The sequence below is a fragment of the Neofelis nebulosa genome, chromosome X (genome assembly GCF_028018385.1).
Source record: "Neofelis nebulosa isolate mNeoNeb1 chromosome X, mNeoNeb1.pri, whole genome shotgun sequence".
Taxonomy (NCBI): Eukaryota; Metazoa; Chordata; class Mammalia; order Carnivora; family Felidae; genus Neofelis; species Neofelis nebulosa.
In genome coordinates, this window is record NC_080800.1 from 14170494 (window position 1) to 14188479 (window position 17986).

General features: G+C 41.3%; 1 protein-coding gene across 4 annotated transcripts in view; it reads left to right on the plus strand.

Annotated features, from left to right (window-relative positions):
* Positions 1 to 17986, plus strand: part of NHS (NHS actin remodeling regulator) — a 342975-nt gene that overhangs the window by 314089 nt on the left and 10900 nt on the right. For 2 of the 4 annotated variants that reach the window (XM_058713140.1, XM_058713142.1), the window contains exons 4-6: positions 12733 to 12795; positions 14792 to 14984; positions 17591 to 17722. In XM_058713140.1, coding sequence (XP_058569123.1) covers positions 12733 to 12795; positions 14792 to 14984; positions 17591 to 17722 — 388 coding nt within the window. The other 2 variants (XM_058713143.1, XM_058713141.1) reach the window with 2 other exon arrangements.

The following is a 17986-nucleotide window of genomic DNA, read 5'->3' on the forward strand; positions in this document are numbered from 1 at the left end:
AGACAAGAGGAACTGTACACAAATATTGTACTCTAGTTGGTAAATTTGTTCTTCACAAGAGAATGAACTAGAAAATTCCGAAACTATGTGGATAATAGGACTGAGCAAATACGTTGTGGATAATGATAATCGGTTGGTCACTGTTAGGGAAAGGAGTTACAAATAGGAAAGGGGAAGTCTAGAATGGATCCTTTGGTATTGGATTACATCTAAAATATCAGTATAAAGTCATACATATGTTTTCAAACAGAGATATAGACATGTATAAGCAGATGGATAGGCATAAAATAAGTATGTGTATATGTGCATGTAGGAGTATACAAACATATTTCTTAGCTCTCTCATCTGAGACAGCCTTAGAAGCAATGATACTCTGGCAACATTGAGCACATCTACTGCCCAGTTCTTCTTTGTAAATACCATTCTCTAAAAAAGAAAAATAAGCCAGGGATCCTTGGAGAAATTATTTATTCTAGGGCTGGGCCAGGAGAAATATATGAGTCTAGACTATCTTGAGATGTTGGAAAGAGAGTCCTCAAAAAATTAATAGGAGGCCTGTCAAAAGGGCACAGAAGCCAACTTGAAGGAGCTCCCAATGTCTAACTATGGGACACCTGGAGCACTAAAATAATGATAGTAATGGATTATAACACAGAATAAAATGAAAAAGCCATGAGTCTATACTGACATAAGTAAATTGGGATAAATATATACATACATACATGGGAGTGAGGTATCTCTTCCTTACCGAAGAATTCTAATTAATAAATGTAGAAGTATTGAGATAAATTTTAAAAATCACCATTAGCCAAATATGAAAGTAACAATTTTACAGGGGAAAATCACTGATGAATGCTAAAATTAGTTGGGTGACATTATGTTGAGAAATAGGATGTGTGCATAGTCTCAAAGTTTCTCCCCACAATATATTTGTTGATTACAAACAGAAAACAGTAACTTTAGCTGCAGAAGGCTGACAGACACCATCTTAACCAAATGATCAAAATTAACATCACCAGTAAAAGGGGCACAGCTATATGTGAACCTCCTGATATAATACAGTGAGATGGCACTTCTGTGGGATTCTTGACAAAAATGTGTAACTACAATCTAATCAGAAGAAAATGTCAGACAATCCTAAATTGAGGAACATTCTAGAAAATAGTTGGCCAGTACTCTCTGAAGGTGTCAAGATCATGAAAGACAAAGATTAAGGGATTACCACAAACTGAAGGACACTAAGGAGATCTGACAACTAAATGCAATATGGGATCTTGGACCAGAAAAAGGACAGTAGTGGGAAAACTGGAAAAAGCCAAATAAAGAGATTACTAAATAATATTTACCAATGTTAATTTCCTGCTTTCAATACATGTAGTATGGTTATGTAAGATTGTAACATTAGGAAAAGCTGCATAAAGAACATATGGAAGGGGTGCCAGGGTGTCCCAATCAGTTAAGCATCTGACTTCGGCTCAGGTCATGATCTCACAGTTTGTGAGTACAAGCCCCATGTTGGGCTCTGTACTGACAACTCGGAGCCCGGAGCCTGCTTCAGAATCTGTGTCTCCCTCTCTCTCTGTCCCTCCCCTGCTCACGCTCTGTCTCTCTGTCTCTCTGTCTCTCAAAAATAAACGTTAAAAAATGGTTTTAATTTAAAAAAAGAGTATATGGGAATCCTATTAATTTTTGTAACTTCTCTGTATTCGATTATTTCAAAATAAAAAATATATATCTATATGTATATACATGTATGTATATACACATACACTCAGCCATAAATATTACGCAGTTACTGGGTTGGGACTTATGCCCCAGTACCTATGACAGATATATGGCTTCTCAAGAAAGTAAGTTCAACCAGGACATACTTAGTTCATAATTTCTTTACATAGCAAAATTCAGGGGTGCCTGGGTGGCTCAGAGCACCCAACTCTTGATTTTGGCTCAGGTCATGATCCCAGGGTTATTGGATCAAGCCCTGCACCAGGCAGAAGATTCTCTCTCTCTCCCCGCCTCTGCCCCTCTCCCCGGCTCATTCTCTCTCACTCTCAATTAAATACATACATACATACATACATACATACATACATACATACATACATAGCAAAATTCAGAAGACCAAAGAGAATCAAATCTAAGATGATTAGACGCTGCTATGGTATATGACACCCTGGCCCCTAGGGCACCCTCAGGGCACAGATTCCCATTTCAGAGTGTGGAGACAGTCTGTCATAGCAGTGCACCCTTGTCCTCTGCTGAATGAGATGTCCAGCTCATCTGTTGTCATCAGTGAGGTCCCTCGGTCCAGGCCTAGATGTGCGAATACTTGAGACATTGGTCTGCTCTTCCCCTGTGCAAGCTGAAGCCAGGCATTATCAATAGATCACAGCACTTTCCTGAGTAGGCCAGACAGCCGCTACCCATCAGAGTCATTGGCACTTGAGCTGAAACATCTCCTATTGCTGCATTCAACTTGCAGTCAGGTCCATGGGGACCCTTGGAGTCTAAGTCCCTGCTTAGATTCTGATGTCTAGACATATAGGCATGGAAATCATCCTTCCTCAAATGTGGTAAGAGACTCCAGCAATCTCACCAAGTGTCCCTCTCCAAGCTTCATCAGTGATCCAGGGGTAGAATATCTAATGGTCTCTGTGGTAGCAGATGACAGAGCTTGACATGAGATGGAGCCCTATGGCAAAAGCTGATCAGGTCCCTGGGGAACACTGAGGCCTAAATCCTTATCAACAGGATTGACAGTTAACTCTTCCAACATATCGTGTTCACAGTTAGACTCTTTGTCAGACTTCATACAATTAGCCTGGGAAGAATATCAGGGATTCTTTGTCATTTCATAGCATGATAGTACTTTTCTAACTTATTACACTGTGGCATCCAGGGATTTTAACAGAAAATTGTGTCAAATCATACTTTTCTTCTTACCAAGGAGGTGCATCTTAAGGATAGGGGACATTCCAACAGCTTTGCTGGGATGTAAATGAAGGAAATTACTCAAACTAGGACTCAGACCTCCTTGGTCATAGCCCAGGTATAAACAATGACCATGTTCACTCTCATTTTCTATCAAGAAGAAGAAAATAGGTCTTAGGAGAAAGCAGCTTCTGAGAAAAACTAAACTGGCTTACAGAAGAATTAGAAGACTGGGAGTGGAGATCCAAGCCAAGGGAGGGCTTCAAGACTAGAGCTGGTAGGAGGGGCATTTCAACAGTATTTGACCCACCCTGGGATAAAGACCTTCTCACGGTCTCACTCTCTCTCCCATCCCCAGCTATGTCTCCTCTCATCCAGCCTCTCCCTTCCTTCCCTTTTTCCATGAGTCCTTGTTAGAGATTTCTAATATTCTCTTGGTTTACAAGACTGGGACTGAGAAATGCTGACCAAGCCATTCCTTTGTTATAAAAGAATTACACCTACTGGGGCGCCTGGGTGGCTCAGTTGGTTAAGCGTACAACTTCAGCTCAGGTCATGATCTCACAGATCATGAGTTCAAACCCCACAATGGGCTGTCTGCTGTCAGCACGGAGCCCGCTTCAGATCCTCCGTCCCCCCGCCCACCCCTCCCCTACTCATGTGCACTCTCTCTCTCAAAAATAAACATTAAAAAAAAAAAAAAAGAATTACACATACCACAATGTCCTAGACAGGTGTTCTGCTTTTATAAAACATCTTCATAGTTTTCTCTCAGAAATATTCTGTTGTTTTATGACCTGTCTCAAAATGGTTCCGTCCACCTAAATTAAATCCCTCTTGCTGCAGTTTAAGTGTTTTCCATTATCTCACCCAGTTTGCTCCTTTAAGCCAATTAAGAAAAATTCTAACGTTGGTATGAGAATCTTTGACATAAAAATTCTTCCCTAATCCTAAACCTTCAATTCCTCCATTCTGCCTAGAGAAATAAGTTCAAATCTTTCACCCAACTCTCCATCCTCTGTACAATCTGGTCCTAACTTGCCTTTCCAGATGGATTTCTCAAAAGTCCTTTGTACAGGCCTTAGACCTCAGCCAAACCAAACCACATGTGCTTCTTGAGATAATATCCTGCACTCTCAAAGCAGTATCCCCACTTGGAATGCCCTCTCTCCCATCACGGCCTCTTACTTATTCCTTCATTTTGAAAAAATTAACGGATATAAAAATGAGACATGGGGCGCCTGGGTGGCGCAGTCGGTTGGGCGTCCGACTTCAGCCAGGTCACGATCTCGCGGTCCGTGAGTTCGAGCCCCGCGTCAGGCTCTGGGCTGATGGCTCGGAGCCTGGAGCCTGTTTCCGATTCTGTGTCTCCCTCTCTCTCTGTCCCTCCCCCGTTCATGCTCTGTCTCTCTCTGTCCCAAAAATAAAAAAAAATAAAAAAAAACGTTGAAAAGAAAGAAAAAAAAATGAGACATAATCTCTGCCATGCAGAGTACATGGATATTATCAAGTATAAGGTGTTAACACCTAACACCTGTGGTGTGGTGTTAGCATGGGGTTGGGTGTTAGGATTAAACTTCATGATAAAGGAACTGAAAAGGCCTTGAAGGATGGGGTAGAATTTGGATATGAATGCTGGCAGGAGGAGGATTATAGGCTGAGGAAACCATGAGAGCAAGCTCACACAGGCAGGAGAAGATGAAGTGCATATACATAAATTCAAATACTTTGGTTTGGCTGCAACGCTTCAATTGACCAGATCTTGAAGGACCTTGAATGTCAGACTAAAAAGTATAACTCTATTCCATAGACATAGGAAATTATTGAAGAGTTCTGAACACAGAAATAACATGATCAGAAAGAGCAGTGCTTTATAAAGATACCAGACTGTGCATGTATAGGATTAACTTCCTCAATTTCTAGAGGTTCCTTCTTGGTATAGTAGGGAGAGAGGAGCCTGAAGTTAGTTTCAAATCTAAGATCACAGGAGTGGTGATGCCTATCACACTCTCCATGTAATTCAGGTGTCTGGTTTTGCAAAAGGCAGACAGATCTAGGAGACTGGCTATATAAGTAGCTTGTGACTTTACTTGTAGCCGTTGTTGTGATACAGGATTTTTCTTGGAGCAAATCAGCACAGCACCTAGGACGTGGAACTATACAGCTACTGACACCAGTAAATACTTCTTCCCTCTATACCCATGTTCGAGAATCACCAGAAGCAGTTTGCTTTTGAGACATTAGTTCTCCTGTTCTCTGCCATAAGTTGCAGAGATTATTATCATGCTGACACCCCATGGACCATCACACCGGTTCCTATTTTCCTCATGGACTAAGGAACCAGAATTAGCCAACTACTTTAGATGCCTTAAACATTAAATAAGCCAGGGGTGAAAGCCTGGTACCACATATTTGATCAGTCAGGGTCCAGCCAGGAAAAAAAAAATCCACACCAGTTGTTTTAACAGAGAGAATTCAGCATAGGGAAGGTACCATAAAGCAGACACAGCACATGGGAAACTGAGGTGACACAGAGATAGTAACTGCAGAAAGGAGCTCACACTCCTAGGGCAGAACCTAACAGGGAGCAGCTGGTGAAGAAGGGTTATTTGCAGGGTCCCAGCATAACAGAGCATGGAAGAAGAGATTTGCAGCTGACAGACGACAGCTTAATAGGCAGCACAATAGCTAATGAAAGCATTAGCCAATAAGTGCAGTTAACAACAAATATTATGAGAAATAAAGAAAATTCCTTGTTGCAGGTTTTAGTGTTGGAATTCTTTCTTTCTTTTTAAAACATCAGCCTGGCTGTGGAACAGCAAATAAAATTACTCGTTTGTACACATCATCACAGAATATTCTCAGGTTCCCATTTTCTTGCATGCCTGAGACATTTCACTGTTCAGAGTCTAAGCAGATAATGGAATACTACTCACAATAAAAAGGAATGAATTGCTGATACGCGCAACAACTTGGATGGATCTCAAAGGCATTATGCTGAGTGAAAGAAGCCAGGCTCAAAAGGTAGGATTCCATTTATATGACACTTTCAAAATGACAAAACCATAGCGAAGGAGAACGGACTCTTGGTTGCCAGGGGCTAAGAGCTGGGGGAGACTGTGACTCTAAAGGGACAGCACAAGGGACCTTTTTGAAGTAATGGACATGTTCTGACTCCTGATTGTGTGGGAGGGTTATGTGAGTCTGTGCACATAACACAGAGCTATACTAAAAAAAAGAGTCAATTTAAAGAAGAGGGAAAAACAGGGAAAAAAGTAAAGGCGGAACATGCATGGCACGTGCATAAGAAAGTTTTATCTTTTTTATTTTAATTTGCTGGGATAAGGTCAAGTAGGACCCTACCGAGTTCTCGCCACATTTGGCGTGAGTTAGAAGGGAAAAGTGTCAGTTGGAGTGAGACCAAATACACAACATGTCTTCAGTTACCACACACCTCAGAGCCCCCAGGCAACGGCAAGGCAGGAGGGTGAGGGAAGAATTCTCCCCGCACCTCTGGGCCATTGTGGGTGAGGGTATTTGCGCTGTTTGCAGGAGTTCAAAGCCTCCTTCTTCCCTCCACTTCAAAGCCTGGCCTGCCTTTTCCCCACTCATGTCTTTTATTTGGTGCTAGCAACCTTTGAGGACTGTTGCTGAATGGCCCTTGGCAGTGACCCCACTAACTGGCAAAGCTGGCCACAGGGGATGAATAAGACACTCACTGGCGTCAACATCACAGTGGTCGTGGCCCAGTAGGCCTTGTTTTGTGTTCTCCCTGACAGTCCAGAGCAACTCCCATGAATAAGTGACTGAGCAGCAGCAGGAAGTGCTCTCTGTCCCGGCCTCCCTGGAGCCCTCTTTTCCATTCACATGGGGACTACCTTCCACACAGGCTTCAAAGTAGAATTTTGTTATGCTCGGCACATTTAAATCGCTTCATTCATAGAACACCATTAAACAAAGTGTTCCTGAACTTTAAAATACGTAAAATCATTTTGCATTCCATCACCCTAAGAATTTGCATTCAGTTCCAGCTGAGATCAAAAGGAGAGAGAGATTCTTTGTGGTTACCTGCTATCTTTCAGAAAAACCTCTCTTTGGGTAAAAACTGCACCGTTGCCATTGCGTTCGTGTTCTGCTCTCTAGACACGGATCTCATACCTGAGACGTCTATCAACAAGATGGGATTCAAAAGTGAATGAGCACATACTCTTTGGTGTCTGGCTTTTTTCACTCCACATACTTTTTTGAGGTCAATGTTGTACGTAGCAATAATGTATTCTTCTTTATTACCGGGTAGTACTGCATTGTATGAATACAGTAGTCCCCAATTTGTTTACCCATTCTGTTGTTGGTAGATATTTGAGGTGTTTCTAGTTGTGAGGGTTTTGGGGGAGGGACTTTGTGAATAAAGTTGCTGTAAATATTTTTGTGCAAGGCTTTCTGTGGACATACTCATTCTTCTTACCTCCATTTACCTAAGAAGGAATTAAAGGGTAGACATATGTCAGGTTTGTTAGATATTGCCAGTCTCTGAAGTGACTATACCATTTTACCCTCCCCTCATCAATTTATGAGAGCTCTACTTGCTTTTCACCTTTGTCAACACTTGGTGTATTAATATTTTTAATTTTAGCCCTCTAATATATAGCAGTATTTGCTTGTGGTTTTCATTTGAATTTTCCTGATGAGAAATGATGTTGAGGGCCCTTGCGTATGCTTATTGGCCTTTTGTATATTTCCTTTTGCAAAGTGTTTCTCAGGAGAAGTGAGGAAGTGGTGGTGGCAATATCCACCAGAGAAGGGAAAAATTATGATTTGGAAAAGCAGATTTATCAATGATAAGGCCGTTTTCCCCAGTCCTGCACATTTATGCGTTGTGCTGTTTTAAATAGATAGTAACGTGTAAAGCGGTTAAAGAACCTAGTAGGCACTTGTTCCCAAATATCTCCCTCCTGGCCTATAACCACTGTCCAGAATTCTGCTTCAGAGACGTGCTCCTTTGGGCTTTTCACTAGGAGTTCTCAGCACATTAACATGAATGCACCTGTGGGCTCCTGTCTACCCTCACAGCTGGCTGGGAACATGGCGTGAAGGGTTTGGGCACTTGGGGGTGCTGCATTCAGCAGCTTCCTTAGGGGAAGCATGAAGGCTCCTGCTGCCTGGGAGAGAGTGGTGACAAAGGAAACACCAGGAAAGGGAAGAAAGGCTTAGGACAGAGAAAGCACAGGATGCGCCCTAAGCTTTTACTTAACTTCATTTTGTTTTCCCAAGGTTGTTCCCTATGGTAAATGTTGGAGTTGAGGAGAGAGGAAAGGGAGGAGCACAGCATGAGTCAGAAATGATGTCATTGAACATGTCTGGAAGAGCACAACGCCAGCCACGAGGAGACTGTGGGACACCATCATGGAATAAAAGTGCCATGTAACTGTGGCACTAAGGGTGCTATGTGAAGAAGGTGTTCCTTTAAGCCCTCCAGAAAGACCAAACACTTCATGTTTATGTGCAACACATACACACACTCCAGTAAAGAAAAATCTGAGGCAGACAAGGTCTCCTCCATCTCACAAATGGGCTATAAGCTGTGCATAAATGCAGGGACCAGGTCTAAGGACAAGTAAGTCTCAGAGTAGGGTGGCAATAAGAGCCCAGATCACCTCACCGGGAACCCATCTGGCTTGCAATGAACATCTTTACTCTAAGGTTTTATTCCCCTACCAAAGTGTACCACAACATCCATTCTCTAGTAAATATTTCTCATGTTTAAGACAGCACGACAGTAATAAATCAGCCCTCAAAGTCAGCTGCTATAAATGCCATGTGTTATCAGTTAGATCACACACCAGAGCCAAATTTTCAAAACATTTCCTTTTGAAATACTCACAACATTTTAACAGATGTCTTTTGGAGAGTTTTGAAGCACAATAAGCTCCCATCAACATATAAAATAAAACCAAAAAGAAAGTAAAATGTGGAGAGATTATATTTTTCTTTTGGCAGTAAGACAAAGGTGGGGGCAAATCTTGAGATCTTTGGAGAAATGCTTGTTCACAGCCACAAAAGTGAAGAAATTAATAATGTCTGTTATTTCCTGCTCTGAACACTGACCAAAAATATATAACTCTAGCTTTCGTGGAAGCAGTTTCCTGGGCAGGTAGAGAAAGGATGTGAGGGTGTAAATTATGGGGCCATCAGGGACAGAAATGGGATGCAAGCATCCAAAAAGCATCTTTTGTCAGGGACAAGATGGGCAAGACCAGCGGTGGCTGATTCTAAAATGGTGCATCTTGGAGTCTAAGCCCTCTCAAAATCAGCGGTAGGAGGGCCAGAATGGGAACCTAGAAAAGGAAGGAGAAAGTTTTATGTGTGTGTTTTTCTTCAACATTTGTTTATGAGAAAATATGGAAGTACAGAAAAGTCAAAAGAATTGTGCAGTGAGCATGCCTATACCCATGAGAGGGATATCATTTTTCATGTGACAGTTTGTTTCCACTGGGGCTGATTTTGACCTTCAAAGAAATGCTCTTGAATAAATGAATGAATGAATGAATGGTCTAACAATCTTCCCACCCATGTATTCTGGGGAAGCCTAGGTTGTTCACTGCTACTCCTGCACGCAGTGGTAATTTCAAGAGCAGGAGGCCCTATGGGTCTGCTTCTATCAACTATTGTTTTGGACGCTCCTTGCTCATGCTGTCTGGTCTCCTGCTCTTGCCTTGTTATCTTTGACTTTGTGCTGAATGTTATACTGAAAAATTCTATGTGGAAATAATTTGATCTTATCTCTTTTGAGAGGATTTCTCTGTTTGCTTATGCTAGGCACACGGGGGTGCTAGCTGGCAGTACAACACATTTTGTTTAAGCAGTACCAAGGCAGTAGGAATATGGTTATGAACAAGAAATGGTTTCTGCCCTTACAAGTCTTACTAAGAATAAGCACTAGCATTCATTCAAATAGAGCCTATACAGAATAATGTAACTCATGCAAGCTTGACCAGCATGCGGCTTTTCCTCACCTTACCCATCTGCACCCATTAAGGAGAGGCATGCTGGGCCGTACAGAGATGTGCTGAGGTAACAGTTTTCTTTCAGTTTTATTTCCTAAATAATTGAGAAGAAAATTCTATTAACTGATTACTGCATTCACCATGTAAAAATCTAATCAGAAATAATCAGAACGCTCTCGCTTCCTTTGACCAAACACCTAGGAGAGAGAATGCTTTAAAACACTACCCTTAAGCAGTTACTAATTTCATGGCAGAAATAAAACGAAAGTCCATTTGAATATTATAAGCTTAAATACCCTAAATCAACAGACCATCTGCAGGAACTTGAGTGCTTTAGTCAGGTGGTGGAACCAAAGAACACAGTCCTTTCACACACAAGCTCAAGAGTACCTAGTTTCAGCCCTCACAAGCTGGAGGTCGGAGCTACTATCAAAATAGCTGAGAGACCGATTATCTGAGAAGCAATCTTCTGTGAAAGATTACAGACAGACCTTGACTTCATCATGGTGACCAAAACAGAACGGACTGAGCTCTCTCTGGACTTGCCATCCTTAGTCACTTCCAGATGTTACCTCATGATTGTTTAATGGGATGGAGGGGCTTCTAAAACTGATGAAAAAATAAAAACCACTCCTCATCCCTCACTCCTGGCAAAAATAAGCAACAGGAGAGATAACTTGGAAGATTTAAGGCAAATGACCAAACATACTAATATTAATATCATTAATATGTTATGCCCTGCAGTTTCCTGCTGTGTAATTTTTTGAAATCCTTTCATGAGACACCGGAGCCTCTGGTTTCTTGGAAACAGGTTCCTTTACCACGTGGGCTTTGTTTTCTGGCTCCCTTTTTCCTACTTCCATGAGTTTGCTATTTTGCATACCCAAGCGTCTTGAGACCTGCACATCACTATCTGTGACTGATTCTTAGGAGAGACCCAGGTTAATGCTTGAACTCAGGCCACATACAGCACATCTGTCAAAATAATCAGTTTTCCTTTTTTTTATTTAAAAAAAATTTTTATGTTTATTTATTTTTGAAAGACAGAGAGAGAGCACAAGCAGGGGTGGGGGTGAGGCGAGAGAAGGGGACACAGAATCCAAAGCAGGCTCCAGGCTCTGAGCTGTCAGCACAGAGCCCGACGCAGGGCTCGAATTCACGAACCGCAAGATCATGACCTGAGCCAAAGCTGGATGTTCAACTGACTGAGCCACCCAGGCACCCCAAAATAATCATTTTCAATGAGGGAGCCATAGACCCTACAAAAATCATTTATCTTAAATAACACTGAGATCAAAGTTAACCGGGCCTGAGGAGATGGCATTTGCTTTGCTTAAAAATTAATGAGCAACCCTGTCAGTTAAAATTTAGAAGCTTAGAAGAGAATTAGACCTTGAGCGTTCCACCTCCAAAACATATGTCTGCCATAGGCTTAAGAACAGGTTAGAACTGGAATACATTAATACTGAGCCTCTGATGGAACCAAACGCTGCTTGTGGTTTCCTCTATTTGCTTCCACCTATCGGCACTAAGATGGTGAGTACCCGTGGGTTCTGTGGTGTCTGCTTCCTCCTGATATCTTGAACACAATCCTTACTGTTTTTGGGTTTCCCATCAGTGTTAGAACACACAGGGCTCATATCATTCAAAGGCACAAAATAATTTGTTGAGCCCTTACAGTGAGGAGGCATTTTGCTGGCGTCATGGAAGACCGAAAAGAAAATCAAATATGGCTCCTGACCCCTAGGAACTCATAATCTAACAGAAGAAAAAGACACATCCAGGGATAGTTCAGGTTATGTTAAAGCAACGCTATATGGAAAGTGCTGTAATAGAGGCCTAATTGAATCCAAAGCTGACATGGTTTAGAGTTTAAAAGAGTTTCAACATCCTTCTCAGTAGATCCTGAAAAGGGGATTCTAGTTACCTGATTATTCTCTAAATAGGACCAGCTACGTAATTTGTGGGGCCCGGTGCAAAATGAAAAGGTAGGGCCCCTTACTCAAAAAAGCTTGGTGTCCTGAGTGTGGGGCCTTGTCACATGTCCTTGAACCTGGTCTTGTCTTCAAATACAGTCTATGAATATGAGGAAGAGGCAAATTTTAAGCAACCTGGAGGAAGACATTGCACACAGGGAATTTTCTTTCAAGGAGCTCACAGGAAAATGAATTCACTGTAAGGAAGGAAAATAATTCAGTATTTCCCAAATTAACAAATTGGGATTGGGAGCTAAAGGAAAGTCACTATTTTGCAAAAACAGTGTCACAGATATGCCATGGCTACAAGGTAAGGACAATAATAATAGTAGCAGTAGTGGTGGTAGTAGCTGACAGGGACTTAGAGAGCTTATTGAGTGCCAACATTCTTCTCAGTCTGTTCTGTATATTTACTCATTTAATCCTCAAAAGAATCCTGAAGGGTAGATAGATGCTGTTATCTCCCTATCTTCCAAATGAGGAAATTGACCTTAGAAAGGTTGAATACTTGTCTCCGGCCACAAAGCAAAGAAGTGGTAGAACCAGGATCTGAACTCAGACAGTCTAGCTCCAGAGTCTGTGCTCTTAACCGCTATTTATGCTACTTCTCATAAAATAGGGACGTATTCAGAAGGAAGGAAGGAAGGAAGGGGAGGGAGGGAGGGAGGGAGGGAGGGAGAGAGAGAGAGGGAGGGAGGGAGGGAGGGAGCTATCCTAGTATACATTCATTCACTGATATTACAGACTTGGCTTAACCAGGGTGTACTGTATGTTGTGTGCATGTTTTTAATTTTTTCTTTTTTTGCATTTCATGTTCATAGTTTAACAGCACCCGTTCGCCCTCCCCCACTGAGTGTTGCCACATGACCCCATGGAGTAGAAAGGTACTGGTTCTGAGAACATTCCATCACAGCCCTATCCCACTCTCTCCAGACACTTTCTTCTGTCTTTTAACTATGGCAAACTGTTGTTTCTAACTAACAGGTACTCTTTTAACTCCACTTTAAGAGTGATATTTTCCTAACTTGAATTAAATAAAATATGATTTAGACAGCAGTGTCCTTGGCTGTCTTTCCCACTTACTTTTCCCCCCTAAATTGCAATTAAGGCTCTGTTCAAGACACGCATCACCTAATGCCACTCCTGGACTTTATAGTTCGAAGGGAAGAAATTCCGACTTGCCCTATATTTATCAGAACTGTGAAACTTCTCAAATCAAAAAAAGAGAAGAGGACAAAAGGATTCTCGGGCAGCCAGTTATCCCTGTCGCCGTTAAATAAAACGTGCTTTTGGCTGCTGGTCAGAGCCTGTAGTCAGGTCACTATTCTTTCTTTGTTTCCCAGCCCATTGTTATTCAAGGAAGGAATCGCCTAGGAAATGTGGCCTCTGGTGGTGGGGGTTTCTTTCCAGCTCTCGCTCGCTCGCTCGCTCGCTCTCCCTCTTTTTCTGTCTCTCGTTTTGCATGCACCAAACTTTTTTTTTCTTTTTGGAAGTTACCTAGGAAACAAAGTCTTTTGTGCTCCAACTTTATTTGAGCTATTCGCTTCGCTGGGAATCTGCACAAAAGCTGAAGAGAGAAAGAAGGTTGCGATGTTTTACTAAAATGTTCATGGCGAACATATTTTTCTGGGGGGCGGGCAATCATATCCTGTTGGGTGTGTTGGGGGGTTTCGCAGATACCTCTGACAAGGTAAGCAAATGCTGCGGGGTTAACTTAAACGAGTGGCTCTGGAATCTTCTCTTTAAGAGGACCCGAGAACAATTTGACAGCATGTGAAATCCTGAGTCAACAGGACACAATGCTTCCAAATATGAGGATGAGAAAAAAAATTTTTTTGTGATTTTAGGACAGAATATTAAAACTTAACTGGAATAAGAGGAAAAAGTATTTATTTTATACACTCACCTTCCTCCAAATTACGTAAAGAAAGAAAACTAGGTTCAGTGGTGAAAACTGGGTCTTTTAAGATAATCTGGTTTAGGAACCCAACCCTGAAATCAAAATTGGAATGGAGCCTTTTTAATAATCTGGGTTAGGACCCCAGCCCTGAAGTAAAAGGTAGACGATATTAATATCTATCAAGGGTTTGGATGGAGAATTTTCAAATGTCATACAGAAGTCAAGGCCTCTAACTAAACAGCTAGAAGAAAAGCTTCACACTGCAAAGCGGAAAGAAACTCAGCTAAGGCCCTTTACTATTCTGAATTTGAAAAAGAAGCCCTCTCGACTCTCTCTCCCCATTAACTGCTTTTGTATTTTCCACTGTAGTAAGTGGGGGGATTTGTTTTTCCATGTGCACGCAGCGTTGGTGAAACTACATTTTTCAAATGTTATTCACAAATGCCATTGTCGTGCAGTAAAATTAACTCCTTATGTTTTAATCCAGCCTCTCAGATTAAGATAGGCTTTGTCCTTCCAGGTGATGTGTTCTGGAATGTCTCCTGACTCCAGGTTTTCTGGCACGTTTTCTGAACCTTTTCGTAGGCATCTATATCATCTTCTCCCTTTGATCCCAGTCATTTTGAGCTCTCAAGACTTTCAGTAGCAATATACAGCGAGATAGATATCCAGAATCTACTTCTCACTAGATTAGAGACTCAGATTTTTCTTCAGTTTGAAGTTTGGGGATTTATGGCTACCTGTCTCTCCTCTTAATTCCATTTGACCTGAAAAGCATGTTCATGTAGCCCATTTTTTCTTCTGTGTCTCTTGACTATTGAAATCATAACTTTCGATTAGTTGTGCTTACTATTTCTAGGAATTCTTCCTTTGATCTAAAAGCTTATTTCTGACCTCACTGTTCTTAACTGGGAAATTCCTTAATATGTGTGCTTACATATAAACCATGATGGCGAAGTCTGAATGTACTTCATTTGCAGTCCCATCCCCCAGAAGATGAAGACACAGATGTCACGTTAGGGCAGAGGCCGAAAAACCCAGTACACAATATCCCCTCGACACTGGACAAGCAGACCAACTGGAGCAAAGCACTGCCTCTCCCAACACCAGAGGAGAAAATGAAACAAGATGCCCAAGTGATCTCTTCTTGCATTATTCCCATCAATGTCACTGGTAACGTTCTGTTCTTTTCTTAGGGGCAGTCAGGTCAGAATATTCTGTGTTTTAAATATGTTCAAAACCTGTGCTTCTGGGTGTACCAGTTAAGAACACCGCTTTGTAAACAAGCAATACCTTTTTCATCAGAATACAACCCAGAAGATGTTCAATATGCTTTTGTCAGGTTTTGAACATCAATTTGCATACGTTCTGCTGGGCCGCTTGTTATGTAAATGATGGACAGTTTCTTTTTGAAAAAAGTCACCAAACAGCTCTTTGGTCATAGCTGACTGAAATAATGGAGAAAGCGGCAGTGATTAATCATATGATAATGATGCATGGCCCAGCAAGAGAGAAAACAGCAAACCCCAGGTCCCTCAAACGGCAAGTAATGATCCTGTAGACCAACTATAAAATCTGTTTTCAGGCTTCCCTGGATGAAGGTAGGCTTATTTAAAAGATCGTTTAGACTTCTGCATCGATTTTGGTGATTTCTGACCTAAAAATATATGTATTCAGAGATGAAGGCTGAATTCGATTCTGATCCAGCAAGCCTGTCTTCCATTCCTCTCTGCTTTCCTCCTCTTGTGTATTGAGAGTGAATTAGTCTAAGTCAAATGTAAACCTGTACGGACTTTTCTTGAAAAGTTTGCCTGCAGCAATTGTAAGTTCCAGGTAATCTCAGCTTTAAGTAAAATAATGTTATGACATATTCTAACTTTCAAAGATAGACATAAAACGATCTATCCACTGGGCTTTCTTTAAACATCTGTAATAGTTATATTTTAACTTATTTGCATATTGAAATTTTCCAAACGGCCATATAATTACTGACTTTTTCCCTGGTACCATGGGACTAAAAATTGCATGTCGCTTGAGATGCATTTTGGACATGGCTATTATTAACCCCACTGAGATTTCTCTCCCAGAAAGTGGAGAGCAAAGGATGAACAGGTATCTGGGATAGACGTTATTTCCTTCCTGAAAAACAAGAATTCTGGTTGATCAGCTGGTTATGAGGTGGGAGTAATTTTCCCAATGATCTACTCAACTTGTAGGATAAATTGTTCTAAGGATGTGTACTTTATCTGATGTCCACAATCTAAATGGGTTGGATTAGGTAGATGTCAAAATGCATCGTTTTGGCATCCTCTTAAACTAACTTTCCATTCTGGGAACATTCGATTTGAGCACCACCTGCTTTCTTCATAGCACTGTAAGTAAATCTTGTTTTCAAATTTAGTTCTTTGATTATGGGTCTTGTGATTCAGGAAAAAGGAAGATCTTTCCTTCTGCTTTATTTCAGGAACTCTCAGACTAAAGCCTAGATTATATGCTGATTTTAAGAGCTTTAATGAGAAAGCTGCTAATGACGTCCATATAACATAAAGTGTGTCTGTATGCCAGACGTCCTGTAATTAGTATGAGTAGAATGAAGGATCTTAATTTTTGGTTGGAGCTAAGAAAGGAAAATTCCGTTAGTACAGATTCTCCAATAATATTGTAATTATTCATCATGTGATATCTCAGACTTTTTTCAAAGTGAGTTCTAGAAACTGTTGTCACTGTGATGCTAAGCAGAACTCAGAGTGCTTCATTATATAGCTGAGCCGAAGTTTAACATGCCATCGTGCTCTATGCTTAACAGTCAGGATAAATGATGAGGTAACCAGATTCCAAAGCACTTTTGGCATCATGACTTTCTGAGGCAAAGCTCACGCTGACAAATCCATGGCGCATGCCTATGCCAGACAGGAATTTGAGTTCCTCACCACCTCCTTCACCATTCTAGATTTGATAAGACTGCCTGTAGCGTAGCAATGATGTGATTATGGAAAGAGAAACAAATAGGCATCAAGGTCTGGCCCCTGTATTTATAAAAGCAAACAGAGACTCACTGTAAAGACTGGGACTCCCAGCTTCATTTCCACCTGATGGAGAAGGCAGACCCACTCAAGGACAGAACTGGGGACTGCCTTGTACTTTCCTCTTATATTGATAAGACCCTGGTACCAAACCAAAAAGGGTCCAACTGGGTCAGTAGAAGAAAGTAGAAAGAGTTACATGAGAATTTAAAAACAAATCTTTAGGCTACTTTCTCGTCACAGAAAGAGTGTGCGCTTGTGTGTGTGTGTGTAGGGTTGCAGTGTAGTGGGTAGAGAGGGAAAAGATACCTCACAAAGATGCTTTTAGTGAAGAGATGGGTCAGGAAATGTTAGCTGAACTAATTTGGGTTAGCATCTTAGCTCTGGATCTACTCTGCAAAGACAGCATCAGAGAGCCCAGTAAATAGTAACTAAAGGTTGTGAGTCCTTAAGGAGCTGTTTCTGTGTGAGAGTGATTCTTTGATGTTATTTTTCTCTCCTCTTTCTTTTGATTTTCCTTCTTTGCTTGTTGCTCTTGGCAGTGCAAGCTGTTGTGCAGAGCCGCATTTAGAAGTAAAGCTTAATGTACCGCAGAGTAATTTAAATAAGAGCTGAATAAGGGCTCCCTTATATTTATTCACGGGCTTAATCCAAACTCTTCCTTTACTTCCAATCAATAAATATCACTGTGTTCCAAGCAAATGAAAATTTGTTTGCCATTTCTAAAGGCTAATGAGACCTATTTGTGGGTTGCAGGAGTTGGTTTTGACAGAGAGGCTAGTATACGCTGCTCTCTTGTTCATTCACAATCCGTACTACAGCGGAGACGAAAACTGAGGAGGAGGAAAACCATCTCGGGTATCCCCAGAAGAGTCCAACAAGAAATAGGTGTGGTATAAAACTGTTAATGGTTAACATTCTGTTGGGTGCGATTATAAGGAGGGGAAATGGAAGCCAGCCTTTTAATCAGCTTCCTTAAAAATAGTCAGTGTGGTAACTTGTAGAGGCTTTGAAATGGTGTGTACTTGTTTTGTGTTCAGCAAGCTGGTGGTATTACTTTTTGAATCTCTGTCCTTGACTATGAAGATTTTAACCTTATGGATTTAGGTATATATGTTCAGGTCTTATGGCTGAAATGTAATATTTTGGTAA